Source organism: Balaenoptera ricei, chromosome 13 (genome assembly GCF_028023285.1).
Source record: "Balaenoptera ricei isolate mBalRic1 chromosome 13, mBalRic1.hap2, whole genome shotgun sequence".
Taxonomy (NCBI): domain Eukaryota; kingdom Metazoa; phylum Chordata; class Mammalia; order Artiodactyla; family Balaenopteridae; genus Balaenoptera; species Balaenoptera ricei.
In genome coordinates, this window is record NC_082651.1 from 63,329,442 (window position 1) to 63,351,750 (window position 22,309).

The 22,309-nt window shown below is 37.3% G+C and overlaps 1 protein-coding gene across 2 annotated transcripts in view; it reads right to left on the reverse strand.

Moving 5' to 3' along the window:
* Positions 1–1,247: 1,247 nt before the first annotated feature.
* The window catches only part of MSH2 (mutS homolog 2), an 81,703-nt gene continuing 60,641 nt past the window's right edge, over positions 1,248–22,309 (reverse strand). Inside the window, exons 10-17 of one of the 2 annotated variants that reach the window (XM_059943388.1) lie at positions 21,595–21,745; positions 19,069–19,166; positions 15,985–16,230; positions 14,704–14,908; positions 13,216–13,463; positions 11,389–11,564; positions 9,112–9,270; positions 1,248–1,613 (exon numbers count right to left, since the gene is read on the reverse strand). In XM_059943388.1, coding sequence (XP_059799371.1) covers positions 1,374–1,613; positions 9,112–9,270; positions 11,389–11,564; positions 13,216–13,463; positions 14,704–14,908; positions 15,985–16,230; positions 19,069–19,166; positions 21,595–21,745 — 1,523 coding nt within the window. In that variant the 3' untranslated portion in view covers positions 1,248–1,373. The remainder of the gene's footprint in view (positions 1,614–9,111; positions 9,271–11,388; positions 11,565–13,215; positions 13,464–14,703; positions 14,909–15,984; positions 16,231–19,068; positions 19,167–21,594; positions 21,746–22,309) is intronic. The other variant, XM_059943389.1, reaches the window with a different exon arrangement.

Consider the following 22,309-nt stretch of genomic DNA (forward strand, 5'->3'; position numbering starts at 1 on the left):
AGCAGTATCATTTTAAAAGATCAAATTGGAGCATCATGAGGTTTATAATAAAAAATACCAGTCCCCCCTCTCAATGCTGCCCTGCTCACTTTCAGCTCTCTTAGAATCCTCTAGCATTTATCTCCATATTTTTAACACGCTTATACTGCTATTTCTTTATTTTCCAATTTTAGACATGATACGGTTTTGATATTCCTAGAGTTAATAATCCCGCCCCCTTTCTTCTCAATTGCTCTCTGCAGCTATTATTGACTCACCCCCACGCTCCCCTCACTGCACTCAAACACGGCAGGTCCACTCGTCCCATTTCCTCCTCGAGTCCATCCTTCTGGGGATTCCCGTCCTTGACCTGGTTGCTTTATGGACTTACTTCAAGCTACTATTTTTCAATCTTGAAAGTTACTTCAGTCATAGCCAATTCTGAAGGAAACAGCCTGCTTTATCTCATCCGCATTGCCCCCAAAACCTAGACTTAAGCTCATGGAGCTGAAAGAGGCTTGGAAGTGCCACTTTGGTCTGACCGCCTTGCCTTACCCTTCTCAGGTAACCAGACTCCCCCATTCTATTTGCTTGGAATTCACTGGACCTTTTTTCTCCATGTCTGATTCTAGTGAAAGGGCCACCAAAAGGGTTTCAGGGAAAAGCAGTATCAATGAATATTTCTAGGCCTCAAAGTACTTGGATGCCAAGATCACAGCTAATAATAATAAAAAATAAAGCAGCAAAGTGCTCTGTTGCTGATTAGAGAATTACGAGCTAGATTACTGACATGGCACTTTGAGGAGAGCGGGTATCACCTCAGGGTGGCTCTTTGGATGCTGGATTAGACTAACTGCAACCAAGGCTTAAGCCCTTTTATAGTACCTATGAAAAAAATCATTTGTTTTTAGGTTGGGGCATTCACCTTAACCCTACTATGCTTTGTACTCTGCACCTGCCTGGCCCTGAAGGTGTGGCATTTGAGAACTCTTTAACAACCCAACCCCCTTAAATTACAGAAGAGGTGAAATCAAAGGAGGGGCAGTTTCTAGTCACACAGCTAAGTGGCCAAGCAAGGGCTAATCCAACTCAAGCAGCCTTCCTGATGCGCCACATTGCTGCTCACTTTAACTCACCCGTACCTTGACCTGTGCAGGCTTACTCAGCACTTTACTCACTAGGCACGAATTCAGAGCAGAGCAGTGGAGAAAACCTCCGGGGTTATTCCCCACAGGCTGGATAAAACTTTCCTGGCTCAAGAGAGAACATACATAACCTCCAAGTTAAATGATCCGAATATCTGAGTGTGCCAGATTCGGTGTCCTGCTCCAAACACTGCTGACATTTAATTCCATCTCCTCATTTTGCAAGCTTCTGGCTGACTGTCTCTCTTCTCATTTAAACATAATCCTTTGTCCAAAAGGTTCAATGTAATCCCTTGGCCAGATGTTGGCATTTGGTGACTGGTGAACTTCTGAAAGAATGCAGCTGCTTAGCTCCTGTTTCCTTTGGGGTATCAAGCCCCAGAGAGCAGCCATGTAGTTGCCATGAAGCAGATGGGCGGCAGGGCCCCAGGTGGATGCCTCTTGCTGTGTCCACAGCACCGAGAGAGAAGCCTTCCGCAGGAGAACCAGCTTCCACAAGAGAACAGAAATAGTACTGCTTAATGTCTGCACCACACCTCCCATCTTCCTTAACTCCTGTTGCACTGCCGACATCACTCATTTTTTTTTTTGAACATTTCTCTTTATTTATTTATTTATTTATTTATTTATTTATTTATGGCTGTGTTGGGTCTTCGTTTCTGTGCGAGGGCTTTCTCTAGTTGTGGCAAGCAGGGGCCACTCTTCATCGCGGTGCGTGGGCCTCTCACTATCGCGGCCTCTCTTGTTGCGGAGCACAGGCTCCAGATGCGCAGGCTCAGCAGTTGTGGCTCACAGGCCTAGTTGCTCTGCGGCATGTGGGATCCTCCCAGACCAGGGCTCAAACCCGTGTCCCCTGCATTAGCAGGCAGACTCCCAACCACTGCGCCACCAGGGAAGCCCCGACATCACTCATTTTGACACTAAATAATATTTAGAAAGATTAAATTTGTCACATGCGCATCTCAGATTCCTAACAATATTTTAAGCCTTTAAATGGAAAGAAAAAAGGTACGGATTTTGGAGACACAGTGCTTGGGGTTCAGACCCCAGCTCTGCCACTTACTGGCTGGGTGCCTGGGGCAAGTTACTCAACCTCTGAGCCTCGACATTCTCATCTGTGAAGCGCAGGTAATAGAAGTACCCACCTTTCAGTATTGCTGAAGAGGACGAGTCTTTTGAGGAGCCCAGCACAGCATCTTGCCATTTTCAGATATTCACAAAGTATTTAATGTTGCCAAATCGTGCATCTACTTTGTAATATTAAGGATTCAATGCGGAAGTCATTTTCATGATGGATTTGGCTGAGCCAAACAATGTTTAGCAATAAAACATCACATTAGAATTGATAATAAACATGAAGTCCTGATCATTATGTGAAGAAAAAATTGATAAAACACATCTTGCTAGATGCGCAATGCACCATAAAATTTCAGATTAGTGGCTGAACTGAAAGTAGTTGCATTTCCTTAATTAGATTTAACTATATTTAATCTGGTTTTAAACCATATCAAGATTATTCATAAAATTAAACTGACTGCTAACAGATAAGTGTCAACAAAATTCTAGGAAATAAATGCAATAATAATATTGTGATAATACAGGTTAATCCCTATGGTTTCATTTACTGGTTGATTCTGAACCCTGAGGAATTCACTGCCATTGTTCTTTTGCTAGAATAAGAAATTGTCCACTGACAGAATTATCCTTTCTTCTAAATTTAACAATTTTAGGGAGTTTATAATTTTATCTCTTTGAGGTGAAGCAAAGGCAGCAGCAGTCTGGTCTTCTATTTACCAAGTCTAGAAATAGGATGGGAATGGTCCAGTGAAGGCCACCCAGCATCCAGTATCATTCATGCCACTGCTGAGTTCCCCACATAGCTGGATGAAAGATGTGTGTGGGCACTTGTTTGGACAAACCACATGCCAAAGCAAAAATATGCTAACATACATTGAATTTGGATCATGTTCTGAATGTGGTCTGACACAGGAAACACTGTTGCTTCCAGGACCGTGGGAAAGCTGCTGTGTCAAAGGCAAGGCGAGGGCTCCCCACTTTCCTCCTCAAAGAACAGGAGGCATTGCTACCTGCAATGAGACAGTGTCTGCAAGGGACTACTTCCTCTGGATACCCTGGCTCTGTACCACAATGTTCACAGACACCTGAAAGCTGGCCAAATAGGTAAATTCTGGAGCAGAATAATAAGAGAAAGCAGTGGCTCTGTCTATCAAGGGAAGCGGAGCGGGGAGACCATCAGACAGGAAACTATTATTTTAAGTTGGGCTCCACTTCCAGTTTTAGTCGGAAAATATGTGCAGCATTCTGGGCACTTTCGTCATCTCTCCCGGCCACACCCTATCTCCTTATCCCAAACACACTGACCGGCCCTAGGAAGGCAATAATAGAGATTTCCTTTGTATATGAAAATTCTCTTTACTCATTTGTTCTTCCCCATAAGCTGACTAACATGGTTTAATTTATTTCAGACCAGGCACTGGTTTTCCTTCTGACTATTCTGCACACCATCCTAATCAACAGAATGTAACTAACAAGCTTAAAGGACCGCTCAGCACTGAATCAGCAGCTCATACCATATGCTGTGGGTAAAAACATACTTCCCAAAAAAGCTAAATGCAGAAAGACTAAGGATAGAAGATGCATTTAATACTCATGAAGTCTAACAGGATGTGCTTAGTATGTGGAACACTGAGAGTTTACAGGGAAAAAGTTATTCTTTAAATATATCCTAAAACATCTTCCTTCTGTTCTAATTTTTACCCTCAAAAGAGTATTTTAAGGAAAAAAATCTAACTACAAAAACAATTGCATCTTGGATGGATTCTTAGTGCTAACTTTTTTAAAATGTAGAAAAGCCATGTATTTTCTCAGAAACGTGGTTATGTGGCCAACAGATTTCATGGTAACAGTATGGTTGAATTCTAAATCTTGGATAATATTTATAGATTCGGCTTTATTCTGGTATTATCCAAGTTCGTGTTTGAGTGGAGAAGGAAAACCAAGCCACGTTGCAATTAGAATTTTAAAATGCAACTGTCTTTTGACAGGTCAGGAATTAGTTTATCTTTTGCTTTACATCTACCATTCCAAAAGGAAGGAGACTGGTTGCTTCATTAGCATATTCATGTAATAAGCACAGCTTAAGTCTGAAACATCTTAAACAAAGGGTCTATTATGTTTTTTTCACTTTCAAGAACATCTTAGAACTAAACATTAAGTCTCTTTTAGAGAAATGAAAGCAGCCTGATTTATCAGAGCTTGAGAGACTACATGTTTTCTTAGAATCAACACCTCCCCCCCTCCATTTCTCGTAGCCCTAACAACTAAAATCATGGGCTGATCTCCATTTTATACATGCTTTTGTACAGCAATCTAAAAACACGCGCTCATAGCTAGCCAGGAGATAAAATATTTCACTGGAATTTTAAAATTGCCTTTTGAATTATATAAAAAAGTCTTCCGCTTACTAGCAGCTACATGATTTTGTAAACCAATAAAAATGTCCACATTTAAATTTTTTCTCTGTTAAGTTTGCCTCCTACCCAAGCATTTGATAGCCAGAAAAGAAAAGCTGATGTATCTTACTCTAAATTATCATTGATGAAAAAGAGCGTGGTAAATCAAGATGAGCATTTTAAAGGGCTTATTGGCATTAAATTTTCATTTGTTCTCATACCAAACTAAGCGCTTAACACATAATTGCAGAGTTTAGCAATAATCATAAAGCAAGCACCTGCACAACCACCACTCAGGTCAATAACCAGAATGCTGTAGCACCCCAGAAGCCCTCTAGAAGCCCCTCCCCGTCAGCACCGCCAACCACTCTCCCGACTTACATAGTCAAGTTCTTGCTTTTCTTTATCATCTCACCCCCATGAATGCACCATTAAACAGTATTTTACCTATTCTTCAACTTCATATGATTGGGAGAAAAACGGTATTATTTGTTATCTGTCATTTCTTTTGCTTACTGTTTTTAAGATTCCATCTATGTTATTTTGTGTAGCTATAGTCTGTTTTCATAGCTGGGTTGTTTCCAGTTTGGGTCTATCACAAATATTCTTGTATACCATCATTGTACAATGTGTATACGTATCTCCACAGTATGCACCTAGGAGCAAAACTGCTGGGTCATATGTCTGTTTTCAACTTTACTAGGTAATGATTCTCACCAGCAGTGTTGTGCCACATCAACAAATACCACCAATAGTTGGTATTGTCACATTTTAAAGGACTGTCTATCTGATGGGGAGGGCAGAGTCCTCCCAGAACTCTGGGAGTTACAGGAGGGTGTAACCCAGAATAGTTTTCATTTTCATTTTTCTGACTGGTGATTGAAGACCTTTTCATGTGTATGGATCATTTATATTTCCTCTTGGGTAAAGTGCCTGAACTTCTTTTAAAACAAGTTTTGTTGGAGAAAAGGGAACTCTTCCCTACACTGTTGGTGGGAATGTAAATTGGTGCAGCCATTATGGAAAACAGTACGGAGATTCCTTAAAAAGCTAAAAATAGAGTTGCCATATGATCCAGCAATCCCATTCCTGGGCATATATCCAGAGAAAACTATAATTCAAAAAGATACATGCACTCCAAGGTTCACAGCAGCACTACTTACAAGTGCCAAGACATGGAAACAACCTAAATGTCCAACGACAGATGAATGGATAAAGGTGTTGTATATACAATGGAATACTACCTAACCATAAAAAAGAATGAAATAATGTCATTTGCAGCAATATGGATGGACCTAGAGATTATCATACTAAGTGAAGTCAGACAGAGAAAGACAAATATCATATATCACTTACTTGTAAAATCTAAAATATGATACAAATGAAATTATTTACAAAACAGAAACAGACTCACAGACACAGAAAACAAACTTACGGTTACCAAAGTGGGAAAGGGGATGGGGGAGGGATAAATTAGGAGTTTGGGATTAGCAGATACAAACTACTGTATATAAAATACACAAACAACAAGGCCCCTACTGTATAGCACAGGGAACTAAACTCAATATCCTGTAATAAACCATAATGGAAAAGAATATGAAACAGAATATATATATATATAAATCAATCACTTTGCTGTATACTAGAAACTAACATTATAAATCAACTATATTTCAATAAAAATTTTAAAATTAAAAATAAGTTTGAAATATAATTTGCATTGTACAGTGCACCCATTTAAAGCGTATGCTTCAATGGTTTTTAGGTATATTCAGAGATATGTGCAGCCATCACCAATTTTAGAACATTTTCATCTGAAAAAGGAACCCCATATCCTTTAGCTATCACCTCCTTAGCCATCCATGCCCTGCCTGCCAGCCCTATGCTAATCTACTTTGTTTCTATACGTTTTCCTATTCTGGACTTTCACATGAACAGAATTACATATTACGGAGGCTCTTGTGCCTGGCTTCTTCACTAATGTTTCCAAGGCTCATCCTAGCTTTAGCATGTATCAGTCCTTCATTCCTTTTATGGCCAATTAACAGTCCATTGTATATGGTTTCCCTGGTGGCACAGTGGTTAAGAATCCGCCTGCCAATGCAGGGGACACGGGTTCAAGCCCTGGTCCGGGAAGATCCGACATGTCGCGGAGCAACGGGTGCCACAACTACTGAGTCCTCGTGCCTAAGAGCCCGTGCTCCCAACAAGAGAAGCCACCACAGTGAGAAGCCCGCACACTGCAATGAAGAGTAGACCCTGCTCACCGCAACTAGAGAAAGCCCGCGTGCAGCAACAAAGACCCAACGCAGCCATACATACATAAGTAAATAAATAAAAATTTTTAAAAAGTCCATTGTATGGATATTCTATATTTTGTACATCCATTCATTAATCCATTGATGGACATTTGGATCGTTTCTACTTCTTAGCTATCATAAATAATTCTGCTGGGACTTCCCTGGTGGCGCAGTGGTTAAGAATCCGCCTGCCAATGCAGGTGACACGGGTTCGAGCCCTGCTCCGGGAAGATCCCACATGCCGCAGAGCAACTAAACCCGTGCGCCACAACTACTGAGCCTGCGCTCTAGAGCCCGTGTGCCACAACTGCTGAAGCCTGCATGGCTAGAGCCCGTGCTCCGCAACAAGAGAAGCCACTGCAATGAGAAGCCCGCCCACCACAACAAAGAGTAGCCCCCGCTCGCCGCAATTAGAGAAAGCCCGCGCACAGCAACGAAGACCCAACGCAGCCAAAAATAAATTAAAAAAATAATAATTCTGCTATAAACATTTGTGTATAAGTTTTTGCGTAAACATGTTTCTCTTGGATATATACCTAGGAATGGAAATACTGGGTCATCCGGTAACTCTTATGTTTAACTGAGGAAATGCCAGACTGTTTTCCAAAAGTGACTGCACCATTTTACGTTTTCACAGCAGTGTAGCAGAGTTCCAGTTTCTCCACATCCTCAATACTGGTTTATCTGATTTGATTTTAGTATCCTAATGGGTGTGAAGTAGTAGCTCACTGTGGTTTTTATGTGCATTTCCCTGATAACATCTTGCATCCTTTCATTTGCCTACTGGCTATTTGCGTATCTTCCTTGGAAAATTATCTATTCAGATCCTTTGCCTTTCAACTGGGTTGTCTTTTTCTTAATGAGTTGTATTAGGAATCGTGTCTGTTTAGTGATTTTTATAGTTCTTTATATATCATGGATATAAATTCTTTGATATTTTATGTGGTACCAATATGTTCTCCCATTGGATCTACAGTTGACCCTTGACCAACACCGGTCTGAACTCTGTGGGTCCATTTATACTTGGATTTTTTTCAATACATACTGCAATACTACATGATCCACAGTTGTTTTAATCTATAGATGCGGAACTGTGGATATGAAGGGACTGTAAAGTTATATGTGGATTTTCAACTGCACAGGGGGTCAGTGCCCCAGACCGCTCGCTGTTAAGGGTCAATTGTACTCTTAGGCCTTTGTGATGCCTTTTTATGAAAATAAGTTCCTAATTTCAATATTGCTAAGTGTGTCAAACTTTATGGATGGTGTTTGTGACTTAAGAACTATCTTTCCCAAAGCCAACTTCATATTTCCTATATTTTTATAGTCATAAAAATATTTCCCTATTTTATTTTCTACAGAACTACAAACACTAAAAACTTGGTAGTGTTGCTTTGTACATTTAGGTAAAAAATTCACTGGAGTTGATTTTTCTATATGATATGGAATAGGGATCCAATCTCGTTTTGTTCCTATATGAATACCCTATCATCCCATCACCATTTATTAAAAAGGCTATCCTTTTCCTCCCATGTTCAGCAGGACCAGCCACTACACTCTTAACCTCTCCATCTCCCAGTAAAATAAAAGAAGACTAAAATCAGCGTTCTCAATCTGAAAGATTTTGTTAAAATCCAGATTTCTAAATCTCATCACAAACTGGGGGTGGGAGAATGGCAGATGGGCTGGAGGATCACACTAGAACCCTGGATTTATAATAAGTTCCTTGGCTACTGCATATGCAGCCAACCTGGCTCGTGCCAACAGATGGACACTGTGGGGAATCACTGGAAATGGGTTCCATGGTTCCTTCTAGCTTTAAGATCCCTTACTTTTTTACAAAGTCTCTGGGCTACTTGTTTCTTCCATACCATTCGGGAATATGTGTAAAAGTCTTATCACAAAGAAATACAACACATATCAAATTCTAAAAACTACACGATTTTATTTATAAAATTCAACATATTGCCTACTATTGCCCATGTCCATTTAAGTATTCCTCAGTTACAGCTCTCATTTTTCAAAATAAAGATCTTTGAAAATATACTCAGGTAGAGCAAAGTATACTAAATATTTTATTAACTTCATACCCCATGGACATCAATTGCTAACACTATGGAAAAAGGGTTAATATAAAATAGTACAAAAGCATTACAGACAATAGCTTATCAATACTATCTTCATTCCATTAGTGGAATTTACTCATGTAGTTACCTTTATTCTTGAAATTATTTCATTTACAAAACGATTATTCTTTGCTATCACCTCAGCTTTCAGCTGTTTTAACTTCATTACGATGTTTTCTTCTGACATTTCAGTAAAGGGCACTTGCTTCACCTTGGATAAAAACTCTTCAATAATTTTTTCACCTTGCTGAAAAACATGTGAACGTTCCATTAGTCTTTAAAATGACTTTTCTAAAAGTCACATTAAATAGTAATGAATTGTCCCATTATAATTTCAATCTAAACACTCCACCCAATATTTAAACAACATTCTTTAAATTTTAAGTGTGCACCATCTAGAATTTACAGCAAAGACCTTAGTTGACTCTATTTCTTCATAGCAAGTCGTTTAAAGGGTATTTATAAATATATTTTCAGCTGCTAATGCCAAAGAAACTGAATATTTTAGTAGTTCCCAAATCCCTCAGCTTTTATAACTGATGTATAAACTTAACCTTCTGGGGGGAAAAGAACTCAAGGTTTACAAATACTATAAGGTATAAACAGTCACTGAAAATTTAATACTCATACACACATGGGATGTTTCTTCTTTGTTTATTTTACTGCCTAGTTATTGCCATTCTAAAGAACGTGGTTATTACTTGCTATGTGACCCGTGGGCTAATTCCTTAACACACATTCCTCATCCGTAAAATGGGGACAATAATATTACCAACCACACAGGGCTGTTATGAGAATTAAAGAGTCAAAGAGTGTAAAGTGCTAAGAACAGTGCCTGGCAAAGGACATAATGTTTATTACTGCATGTGAAGCTGAACTAAAAAGTCTGCTTTTTACCAGGGAGCCAGTTAGTAGTATGTACCTTAGAGGTGAAAGGTAGATAATCCAAATGATAAGATAGAGAAGAAACACATCTCTATTAAATAACAAGTGCCTCTTTTTCCCAAAAAATAAAATCTAGATTGAGTAACATGGATAATTCTGTGTTATATGTCTCCCTTAGCTTAAAATTTTTTAAAAATTCATTGTAATTAATATTATCAAAAGTATATGACTTCTGGGCTTCCCTGGTGGTGCAGTGGTTGGGAGTCTGCCTGCCAATGCAGGGGACACGGGTTCGAGCCCTGGTCTGGGAAGATCCCACATGCCGCGGAGCAACTGGGCCCGTGAGCCACGGCTACTGAGCCTGCGCGTCTGGAGCCTGTGCTCCGCAACAAGAGAGGCCGCGATAGTGAGAGGCCCGCACACCGCGATGAAGAGTGGCCCCCGCTTGCCACAACTAGAGAAAGCCCTTGCACAAAAACGAAGACCCGACACAGCCATAAATTAAAAAAAAAAAAAAGTATATGACTTCTATTCTAATTGGGAATCATTTACATAAAGGAGCCTACCTAATCCTGGATCATGGATAGCTGTGGAGCTGATACCAAGACCGTTTCATATCCAGGATGGCAACCTTCCCTACTTAAAACTATTAACAAGTTATAATACATATCTCCTGCTTGTATAGGTACAACAGATAAAACCTTATCTTTTAAGCCCCCAAACCATACACATCATCTATTATGGTAACATCATCTATCCTTCAAGTAAGAACAACAAAAAATTCACCGGGTAAAAGCTAACAATGTGACAAGAAGTTGTCACAATGCATAATCACAGTAAATGCTGCCAGGACCTAGATGTAAATTAAGATTCTTTTATTTTCGTTATTACAGAAAACTAATAATCCTTTAATTTTTAAAAAATCCACTGGGCATATGCTTATACCTTTCTGTGTGAACGTCTAAATTTCACCCACCACTCAGAAGGCCTAACTTAAGATCCACTGCTCCCACAAGAACTGAAACATCCTGCCCACAGAGAGCTTTCCTGAGTAAACATTTGTCATAATTCTCTATGACATGCTCACTATTACTACCTCCCCAACTAGTTTCTAAACAACTGGAGAGCAGGAACTGTGTTCATTTCTTCATTGTCTTAGCTAAGCACTGAGTAAATATGTAATTTAACTGAACTCGATCTATTTGTTTATAAGTAGTCAAAGATGTGCATAGACCTCTATAACTCCTTTGAATTATGTATTTTAACCTACACTAATATTCTTATCCTCCTGCTTTTGAAATCTGGTACTTGAAGTGCTATCTTTCAATTGTGCAGATGTGTGCAGTGGTGAAACCAAAATGATACAGATGGATTCTTTACTGTGCAAAGAAATGTTAAGTGGAAACCAATAATGAATGATCAATAAGCAAACATTAGAATCATATAGGAAAAAAATAACTACAAAAATAATTTGACAAACCTCTCTTTCCAGATAGCACCTCTTTGCTGCTGGTTCCATTTCATCATATTCCTGTGGTTTCCCAATATTCTGAAACTCCTCTAGTTCCAGGGCTTTTTGTTTAGCACACTCTATTACATGCCTGGGGAAATTAGCAAGCTCGGCAACGTGAATCCCAAAACTCTGATCACAGACACCTGTAAGAAATTTGAGGCGTGTGAGGGGCAGGGTAGGAAGAGAACCTGTAAGAAATTTGAGGAGTGTGAGGGGCAGGGTAGGAAGAGACAGCAATTTACGCAAATGGAACTTACTTTCTCACTTTGTCATTAGGAAACGTAATTTTGTATTATTTCAAATACATTAGCCAAATGTTTCACAGTAACTTAAAGAAATTTTAATTAAGCCTCCAGTGAAAAGTGATTATGACTTGGCACACAGTGCTGTATTTTATCCTCGACAAATGTAGTAGGAAAAATAAAAATAGCAGATAAAAGGCTTGACAGACAGTCCTCAAAAGCCTAGACAAATATCTGAATCTGAAGAAAAATTAATCAACACAATATCTCTGAGGTTTTCTCATTTCATAAGGGAGGAACTAAAGTACTGTGAAAAAACAAAAAGATAAATGTAAAGTGTCACTAATTAGGAGGAGTATTTAATTCAAAATGTATTTCAAATGACAATGAAATTTTTGACCCAAATCTAGTCTAGTAAATTTTTAGACTAGGTATGTTAACTTCACCCACATTTGCAGAAAATAAACTGACTTAAGACATTCCTTCCAAATGTTAAATACCAGCGATGCTCACAGTGTTATCATGGAGCTCCCATTTCTGCCTCAACCGTAAATTTCCCTTTAGCCTAGTTATGTATCCCATGCATTCTGGAGCTGGATATTTTGCACAGCTTAGAGAAACAAAAATAAAATAGAACCAAGTGTTTGATAAACATCCGCAGTGAAGGAGGAACCTGTTCATATCTTCTCCAAACTTCACCTGGTCTTTTTTAATACTCTGAACCCATTTCTTTTATCACACAAAACACCTTTTAAAAGCAAAACCTCAACTTCATGCTAAATGCCATGTCCAACCAAGAGTATCTATATTCTCTATCAACAACAACAATGCAAACGGTAACTCAGAAGGATTCCTAAGAAACATAAGCAACGAAGAATCAAAAATAATCTCATTTATGTGCAACCAACTGATGCAGAAAAATGCATTCATGGAAAATCAGAGAGCCATCTGAAAAAGCTATTCTGATGATTGGTGAAATGTTAAAGCAATAAAAACTTTACAGTATGTTAATCTCATCAACGCAGTCATCTGATTAGCTGCCAGGTCCACTAATGACAAACTTTTCTCAAAGGATGGAATGCCAACAAATAAGTCATTCCTTACCTGATAACTACTAACAATTTCAAGATTTCTGGAAACCCCAGCTTTAAATGAACCTGTTATATAACACATTCTTAAAAATATAATCAGATAATTATGACAGTTTATTAAACAGTAACAGCTAGAGCCTCAGAACTGCAAAGCTTATTGTTACTATCAAGTAGCTAATTTGACAAGAAAACATGCTGCCATGGGAGGTAGGACAAAACCCCTGTGAGGATGTTCAAAAGTGCAGATCATTCTTTCTGTGACTGTTTTAAAATGAGTGGTTCTACTATGAGACATAGAAACAGAGATAACGTACCACGTCCCTGTCCCCAGACTGTAAATTAAGAGGTAAATGTGTTCTGTAAAAACATCAATAATTCATCCTAATGCAGAATAAGGCAATTACTAATGATTCCAAGGATAGGAACACCGAATTTACAGTACACCAGTGGTATGCACTCACCTTTCTTCACCTGATAAAGCATAGTTAAGGTCTCTTCAGTAGTTAGTGCTGTGACATGTAGATTATTAACAGTTGGTATCTGATTGGCCAAAGCAGTAAGTTCATGAAAATGGGTTGCAAACATGCAAAAAGCACGGATCCTTGTTGCAATGTACTCTGATATAGCCCACGCTAACCCAAATCCGTCATAGGTAGAGGTTCCTCTTCCCAATTCATCTATGATTATTAAAGAATCTTTGGTTGCAGACCTGAAACACATAATTACATGAAAATTTCCCATGATATAGCATGTGGTAATGCAAACAACAAATTAAGGCAATACAATGGGAAAGATGTGCCACAAATGTAACAGATTAATTATCTTAATATATACAAAAATTCAGTAAGGTCAATGAAAAGCACTAAAACTTCAGTAAGAAAATGGGCATGGACATGAACAAACAACTGACATAAGAGGAAACAAATGGTGAATAAATATTTTTTAAATTACCAATCTCATTAGCTGTAATCTAAGAATTTCCAAATAAAGCAGCTATCATTCATTTCTTAACAATCAAATCAGTCAAGATTAAAAAAAATAACACCACAAGAAGATGGGACAAGAGTGTGATGACACGAACACTCACATACACGGCTGGTGGTCACGTGAATCTGTGTGCCTGCCGCAGCCCTACCAACACCAGATATTAGCATTTTATTTTCTCTTTAACCAAATGAAAGGAGGGGGACTTTTTTTTTTTAATTAGAGAATTTGACAGTTCTTCATGTGCTTATTGGTCATTTCCTTCTTTCTCCATGAAATGCCACTGACACCTTTTGCTTATTTCTTTAATTTTTTAAGTTATGCATATTAACTTATTGACTAATTACTGAACATCTGTATTGCTTTTATAATTCCCCACAAACAATAATCAAAGCATAATTTATTAAGGATCTACTATATGCAAAGTACTTTAGAAGACTCCAAGAAACAGAAGGCATAGCCTCCCTGTCTTCAAAGAAGCTCCTAAAAATGAAATAAAGACAAGAGATTTCATAAACTCTAAAATTAAAAGCTAATAAATTACAGGCATGTCAGAGTTCGAAGAAACACCCATGACCTTAGTTAGGCACGTGTGACAAGGAAAGTCATCAGAGAAGTGGATTTCTGTCATTACGGACCTGTAAAGATTAGAAAGGACTTGGGTAAACAGCAGGGAAGGACCATTCCGGGTAGTGTGAACAGCATAAGCAAAAGCATGGCAGTGGGGAGATTCATAAAGTGAACAACTACCAGAAACCTTAAGAAGATAACATTAAAAATCAAAGAAGCTTTCCACAACTATCGCCAGTCACCCTTTCAAGATAATATAAAGTGCATAAAGCTCACAGGAAAACTATTAAACTAGATAAAAGATCACAGATGTTTTATAGATGAACCTGCAAATTTACTTTTCAAAGGACAGAGACATCCATTTCCATTTTCAGGAGACTGGGAAATGAACTCACCTGAGAATAGAAGCAGTTTCTAACATTTCAGCCATGAACGTGGAGACTCCTTTCAACTGACTGTCACCAGCCCCTACCCGGGCCAAGATGCAGTCCACCATGGACACTTCTGCTGACTCACATGGCACAAAACACCCAATCTGGGCCATGAGAACTACCACCCCAGTCTGGCGAATATATGTTGATTTACCTCCCATGTTGGGACCTACAAAACATTATATCAACAAGCAAGATTATTAACTTATTTGTGCTACTAATAAATTGAATATTACTCCTAAATTGCACATGGGTGACTAATTACCTAGGTCATGTGATATGACATATAAGAAGCAGACCACAGGCTCCCCAAAGGCATGAACAAAGGTCCTGCCTTATACTAGTCCCTGAAACAATGCTATTTTCTCTTCAGACAAATCTATGCTGTGCCCTTCTTCAAGAGGACCCATGAAAAATATATCCTACCTATAATTTGACTATGGTCTAGAAAGAACATACCACTTCCCCACAGCTCACAAAGCTGCCTGCAGGATAATTTTATGATATTCAGAAAAGCAGTACCTAACTAATTAACTAAACACTATAATTCATTAATAAATGCATCTATCAGAGAATGAATCAGTATGATCAAATCCTTCAAATCAAGTAAATTCCACAATAAAACCCAAAGACATGACCTTACTTTTGGAAAATGTGCAATTTACCAATTAATGGTGTTAGATTATGTGAACAACTTGAAAATCCATTTGGGGAAATAAAATACAATCATTGACTGTTTCCCAAACACATTTGCCCGAAGACTCCTATCATCCCTGTACCCTAACACTTTTATTTTCTAGAATCTCGTTAAGATCTCTCAAAACCCTTTAGTTTGAGACAAGCTACCTTAGTCTATACACAAGTCTACTTTTTTCGAGTTTCACATGAATACAGTATCATGTCTTTTAAAGAACTGCTACCCTAAGCTGAGGTCATTCCAGCACCTAATTCTGCTTGACTTTCAATGACCTCACTATTGAAAGGTCTGGCCCAAAGGTAAGCTTGGAGGATGAAGAGATGTTCATTTTTAAATGAACTGAACCCCTGGAAGAGAAGTTTCATTCTGTTCACATATATTCATTCATTCATTCATATATTATTAACATACTACTAACTAGAATGAACAACATTCTTTTTCTAACATCAAGGACTAGGATTTTCTTCATCAACTTGAAATATATTTCCACTCCAACATAATAAATGGGAAACATTACCCGCAAAAAGCCCATAAACTAGGTTTTTTACCAGTAATGATGTGGAACATCTGTTTATCTTTTTCAAAGTGAACATCATTAGGAATAAATGCAACTTCATCTTGAACTTCAACACAAGCATGTCTGGATGCTTTCAGTATAATTCTCCCTTGTCCTTTCTCCAAAATGACCGGCCGTACATATGGAACAGGTGCTCCATTGGACACATGAGCAAAGCTTACAACAGCATCTAGCTGAGCTAACACATCATTGAGTGTCTGCATCGGTTCTACATAGCCTATATAAAAACAGAAAAGGTACACAGGAACACTGGATAAGAAAAAACACATATAAGCAGCTGTAAGAATAAATTCAACCCTCCTCCATTTGGGAATTCAAAAACCATTTCCTAATTTATATAGTTTTTAAAAACAGAGGTTTGCCATAACTAAACATGAAAGGAACACCTAAAACTTAACATGAGGTTAAAATGTGTTGTCACATTTTCCCTTACTATGAACAGATTTCAAAAATAGAGTATGATGCCCTCCCTTACCAAAATCCATTAAAATATAAAAGTGCATAGCTGCTTGGACTTCCCTGGTGGTGCAGTGGTTAAGAAGCCGCCTGCCAACGCAGGAGACATCGTTCAATCCCTGGTCCAGGAAGATCCCACATGCTGTGGAGCAACTAAGCCCGTGCGCCACAACTACTGAAGGCGGCGTGCCTAGAGCCCGTGCTCCGCAACAAGACAAGCCACCGCAACGAGAAGGCTGCACACTGCAACGAAGAGTAGCCCACAGCTCATGGCAACTAGAGAAACCCGCACGCAGCAAAAGTTAACATCACCAATGATACGGCAAAAGACATCATGTGCCCCTTAATATGAATCCACAGACAACGGTAACGTCTGCGTATTCCAGACAAAACTGTATCACCTGAAAACAATCATGAGGAAACATCAGACAAACTCAAACTGAGAAATGTTCTACAAAATAAATGGCCTGTTCTCAAAAAAAAAAAAAAAGAAGAGTGCATAGCTGCTTATATAAGGAAATGAGGTAGAGGTTAAAAAAAAAAAAAAACTAACAAGAAAAAGCTTCTGTGGAAAAGCTTTCATGATATACTGATAAGGTAAGAAAAGCAGGGTGCAGTGATATGTGAGGCACATTTCTAAATTTTAAGAGTCTGAAACCAGGAATGGCATTTCACAATTATCCTAAGATACCTGCAAACACAAGGTAATAAGATATAATGTGACTGTCAAGATTGTTACTTGAGGTTTTTTTTTCCCATGCAGTTAAATTTTAGCATAAATTTAGTTCCATAATTGTCTCTTAAAACACTTTCAACACTCCACTAGAGCAGTAAAACTAAAAGCTATTACATACATTAAACAGTCCCTGACACATGCTAGGCAAAGCATGATTAGGCAATAAAAATGGTCAAAATTTTCAGAATAGATTCTAAAATTTTAATAGGTTGGAGGGGCTGGTGTAACAGACACATGGGTCACACGGAACTATCACATGGACATCAATGTGTCAAAAGCTTCAAAAGACAATCAAGAGAACACTGTTTAATTTTAGAAAAATACAACATTATAAGTTTAATCAAATGGCAGGAAATCTGACTCATCTCTGATTCCCTTGTTCCCCACAAAAGTGATATATTTTTTGAAAATAAAAATTAACTTATGAATGGCCAAAAACAAATAATTCTTACTGTTTCACCACTTTTAAATTTATTCCTGTTTTACCTAACATATTAAAAAAAGGGGGGCAGGGGGAGAGTTCATCATACTACCCTACCATATAGCAATAGGAACCTGTGAGAATTACTTAAATATTAGTGGAGTACTTACATAATTACTTTAACTCATAAAATTTCTAACATACCAACAAGAACAGGTTTATAATAAAAGAAAACCAAAAGCCTCTTAATCGAGAGTCTATATTTGGTATCTCACAACACCTGGCTCTTCACAGCATCACCTTTTCTGGTTTAAGAGCAAGATAAATTACAAAAATGATCTGTTACATTTTTAATAAAGATAGTTTATAATGTGTATATTAGACCAAGAAGAGGTTTCATTTAAATTCAAGGTGACTCCAAATACAAAACCTTCAATTTAAATGTTAAAATCTAGCAGCTTGAACCTACTAGGTATTTAATGAATATTAGTTAATATTATTTTGGGGGAAGACTCCCAGTTTGAATATATGTAGTGTTTTTTAGGGTCCTTACAAATGCAATCTAGGCTAGGAACATAATTCAACTAGAAGATTACCATGCTACAGCAATCTGATACCACCAAGCAAAAATGTAACCTTTACAAATCTCATTCATCTCAACACAAATATATAAATTATACTAAAACCCTTTAAAAGTTTTATGTTTCTTTCTGACTTACTATAAAAATTCATAATAGTAAAACAATTTACAGAATTATACATGCTTATACTTTTTAAATGACTTATTACCCCTAAATAATCCAGCACACATAATCTGAGAACAAGGACATCTTCCTACTTAATCACTATACACACCCAAGAAATGTGACACCAATATCATATTATCTCATATTAAACTTTGCCAATTTGTCCCAATAGTGTCCTTTATAGCTAGTCCCCAGTTCCAACCCCTAGTACTGGATCCAATCAAGGATCATCCTCTGCCTTTGACTGTTCTGTCACTTTAAGTATCCTTTAATCTGGAACAGAACCTGCCCATTCCTTCTTTGCTTCCATGACACTGACATTTTTAAAGAGTGCAGGCCTTAAAAAGTATGTCCCACAATCTAAATTTATCCAATTTTTTTTCTTCTTGTTACTATTCAGGTTCAACATATTTTTCAAGACTACTACAGGTATACCTTGGAGATATTGCAGTTTCAGTTCCAGACCACGGCAATAAAGGGAATATCACAATAAAGCAACACACAAATGTTCTGGTTTCACAGTGCACATAAAAGTTACGTTTACACTATACTGTAGTCTATAAGCGTGCAATAACAAAAAATGTATATACCTTAAATTAAAAAATACTTTATTGCTAAAAAAATGCTAACCATCATTTGACAAGGTAGGTTGCCACAAACCTTCGACATTTAATGTATTGGTTCTATTAAATTTACCTGAAGAAATATTGACAATTTCTTTAACAATGGCATCCTGGGCGTCCTCATATTCGGTTTTATTTTTGGTATACTCCTCATTGAGAGAAGTCAGTTTACTGCAAATCAAGATAATGGTATTATTAAAAATACTAAAACATCTACTGGAGGTAATGTGCACTATATAAAATATATCCAGAGTATTATCCTATAAAGCATCAAAACAATTAAAATCGAAATATCAGTAGAAAATGGGCAACTCATTAGGGGCGAATGTGGCTGGAATTCAGTGTATTAACATTCATGCTGTTTGGAATGGCCCGTTGGCACCAATAGTATTCTTGCTATAACAATTATTTCCTTGAGTAAAATTCTGGCCTGTGACCTTTTCTAAAATATTTAAATGGAACCTAAAAAATAAAACAAATGAATGTATACAGCAAAACAGAAACAGACACAGATATAGAAAACAAACTAGTGGTTACCAGTGGGGAGAGGGGGAAATTAGGGGTATAGGATTAAGAGATAGAAACTACTATGTATAAAATAGATAAGGCAACAAGGATATATTGTACAGCACAGGGAATATAGCCATTATCTCGTAATAACTTTTAATGGAGTATAAACTATAAAAATAATGAATCACTATGCTGTATTCCTGAAACTAATATAATACTGTAAATCAGCTATACTTGGATTAAAAAATAAATAACACACACACCCCCACACACAGTTTCTCTCATTACTGTAGGAAACAGTCTTTGATACTGAAAGTTGTCAAAGTAAGGTAAATGTTTTGAAAACAATCTTATTGAGCAATTTAAAGAGTAAATGAAAATTAAAGGTTGAAATAAAAATTGCTGAAGATGAGAATCGAGAGAAAAAATATTCACTGGTATCAAAGGAAGGGAATGAAATTAAAAACAAAAAGACAAGATGAGGGCGGTCACAGAGGATACGAGAAAGAGGGGGAAGTACTTAACAGAAGGAGGAGGGTATTAGGCAATCAAGGCAATAATTGTGAACATGATGGAACCAGCCAATGCCATAACATGCACATACAGCTCAAGAACAGTACATTGGCACAAAAAGACTATGAAACAGGCAACTGGAAAGAATTAAAGGAAGAAAAGAAAGAAGCAAAGACATTATAAAAGTGAGACTGCTGTGTGATGGGAAGAGCTGACAGAGAGAAAAGAAGAGGTGGGCAGGAATCAGATTGTACAGGTTATAGTAAACATTTAATTTTTTTCTGTCTCCAGACACTGGAGGTTTTTAAGAAGGACAATTATATGACCTCAGAGTCAGATCCATAGCAAGCAATCTGTTGACAAAAAGCAATGAATGAATGAACGAATGAATTTTTCACAACTTTTGGAACCACTGTGGTCAGTTCAACCTCTATATATATTTTGGCTTAGATAAAACAGAACTTTTGGAGTGTTATAATCATCTTCCAGTCACCCATTGGTTAGTTATAACATATATAAATTTCTCGAATCAGGGATATAGTGTGATTGAGAAACAGCAACTAATAAATTTGGCAACAGAAGATCCAGGTTTGGTATCTATTGTTACTAGCTGTCCAATCCTGGGGAACTGGAGTTTCAGTTTCTCCATCTAAAAAGTGAGAGAACTGTAAGCTGTCCTATTTATCTCAGAGAGTTGTTATGAGAAACAAACTAAACAGACCGACTGTTTTCATTACTAGGTTGTCTGAACACCTAGAAGAACGTCTGCATATAACAGACACTCAAAACACTTACTAAATAAATGGATAAAAGAGGATCATATATACAAAAGTTAGCTGTAAATACTAAGAATATTCAGGAGGGTGGAGTAAGGCTGGCCATAAGTTCTAGAACAATACAGAAGAGAAAGGATAAATGCCCTCCCTCTACCAGTCACAAAAGATTCATTTTTAAATAATTCTTTTTTCACCCATGAATAATCTGCCTCAGGAACTTCCTAACATCAGCAAGAGAAAACGCAGAAAAAAACTGGTAAGATTTTTTTACAACATGGAACACATTTTTTTTTTTTTAAAAAAAGCTGTAGTCTAATGAATGGCCTTATTAATAAGGCTGGTAGACATCTCCCTAAACTAAATGATACATCCAACTGATACACCAGAAGAATTTAATTGATCAAGGTTAACAAAGTTTTCTTAGAAAAAATAAATGTGAAAATAACTAACAGAGATATGAAGGGGAACTAACTCTAATAGATATGGAAACATAAAATAAATGTAATACAATGTATTTCATACTGATAAAAGGATGGTAAGAGACATACATGGAAGAATAATCTTAAAAATAGACCCAAAGTGCCATTTCAGTCAATGAGGAAAAAATGAATTATTTAACAAGTGGTGTTGGGATATCTGACCAACCTCTTGTAAGGGAAAAAAAGCTTCAATCTTATCTTATGCCTTATATCAATTAACAATAAATACGGTAAAACTTCCTTATCATAGAACATTCACATTTCATCAGAGAATAGTTTCATGGGACTAGTAAAGACTTAATTTAACATAGGCTTACAAACCTGTTGGTAAATTTAACACCATTCTTCTGGATATCTACTGTACTGAAGTTTTTATTATTACGAAGGACTTTTTCTTCCTTGCATGTTACGCGAAAATAATATCCAAATTGTGTGCTGGAATCCAGTTTAATCTGTTTGCCAGGATCCAAGCCTTCATGATCAGGAAAAAAAGAAAAAGTATGTCATAGATATCTACAGCCATTTTCAATGTAAGTGTTTAAAATACTTAAATCTAAATAGTGAAAAATACACTTTTATTACATGACAGCATACTGGAAATTATTAATATTATCCAAATGGGAAAGATGCACATCCTACTTCACTTACTTCACTCAAAAAACTACATGAAAATACTTAAATCCCCTTATTAATGTTAGCTTCTGATGGCGGAGGCCTTTCTAGGTAAACCCAACCAAGGCTTCAGAGCACCAGCAGTGGGTAGCACACACTGTTCTAAGATGCTGTGGGCATGAGGGTAGATAAGAAATGGTCATTGTCCTTGAGGAGTTCTGCTGAGGGTTCTTTAGTTAACCAAAGCATTTCTCTGGAACTAATATAGAGTATAATTAAAGAAAACAAATATACTTTCCAAACAAAAACTTGAGACTCTGACAATGAAGCCCTAGAAAAACTAGGACATATACTTTGTGTTAAATGTAGGAAGCTTCACAAAACAAGCAATGATCAATCAGCTAGACTTTATGCATCTAAGATT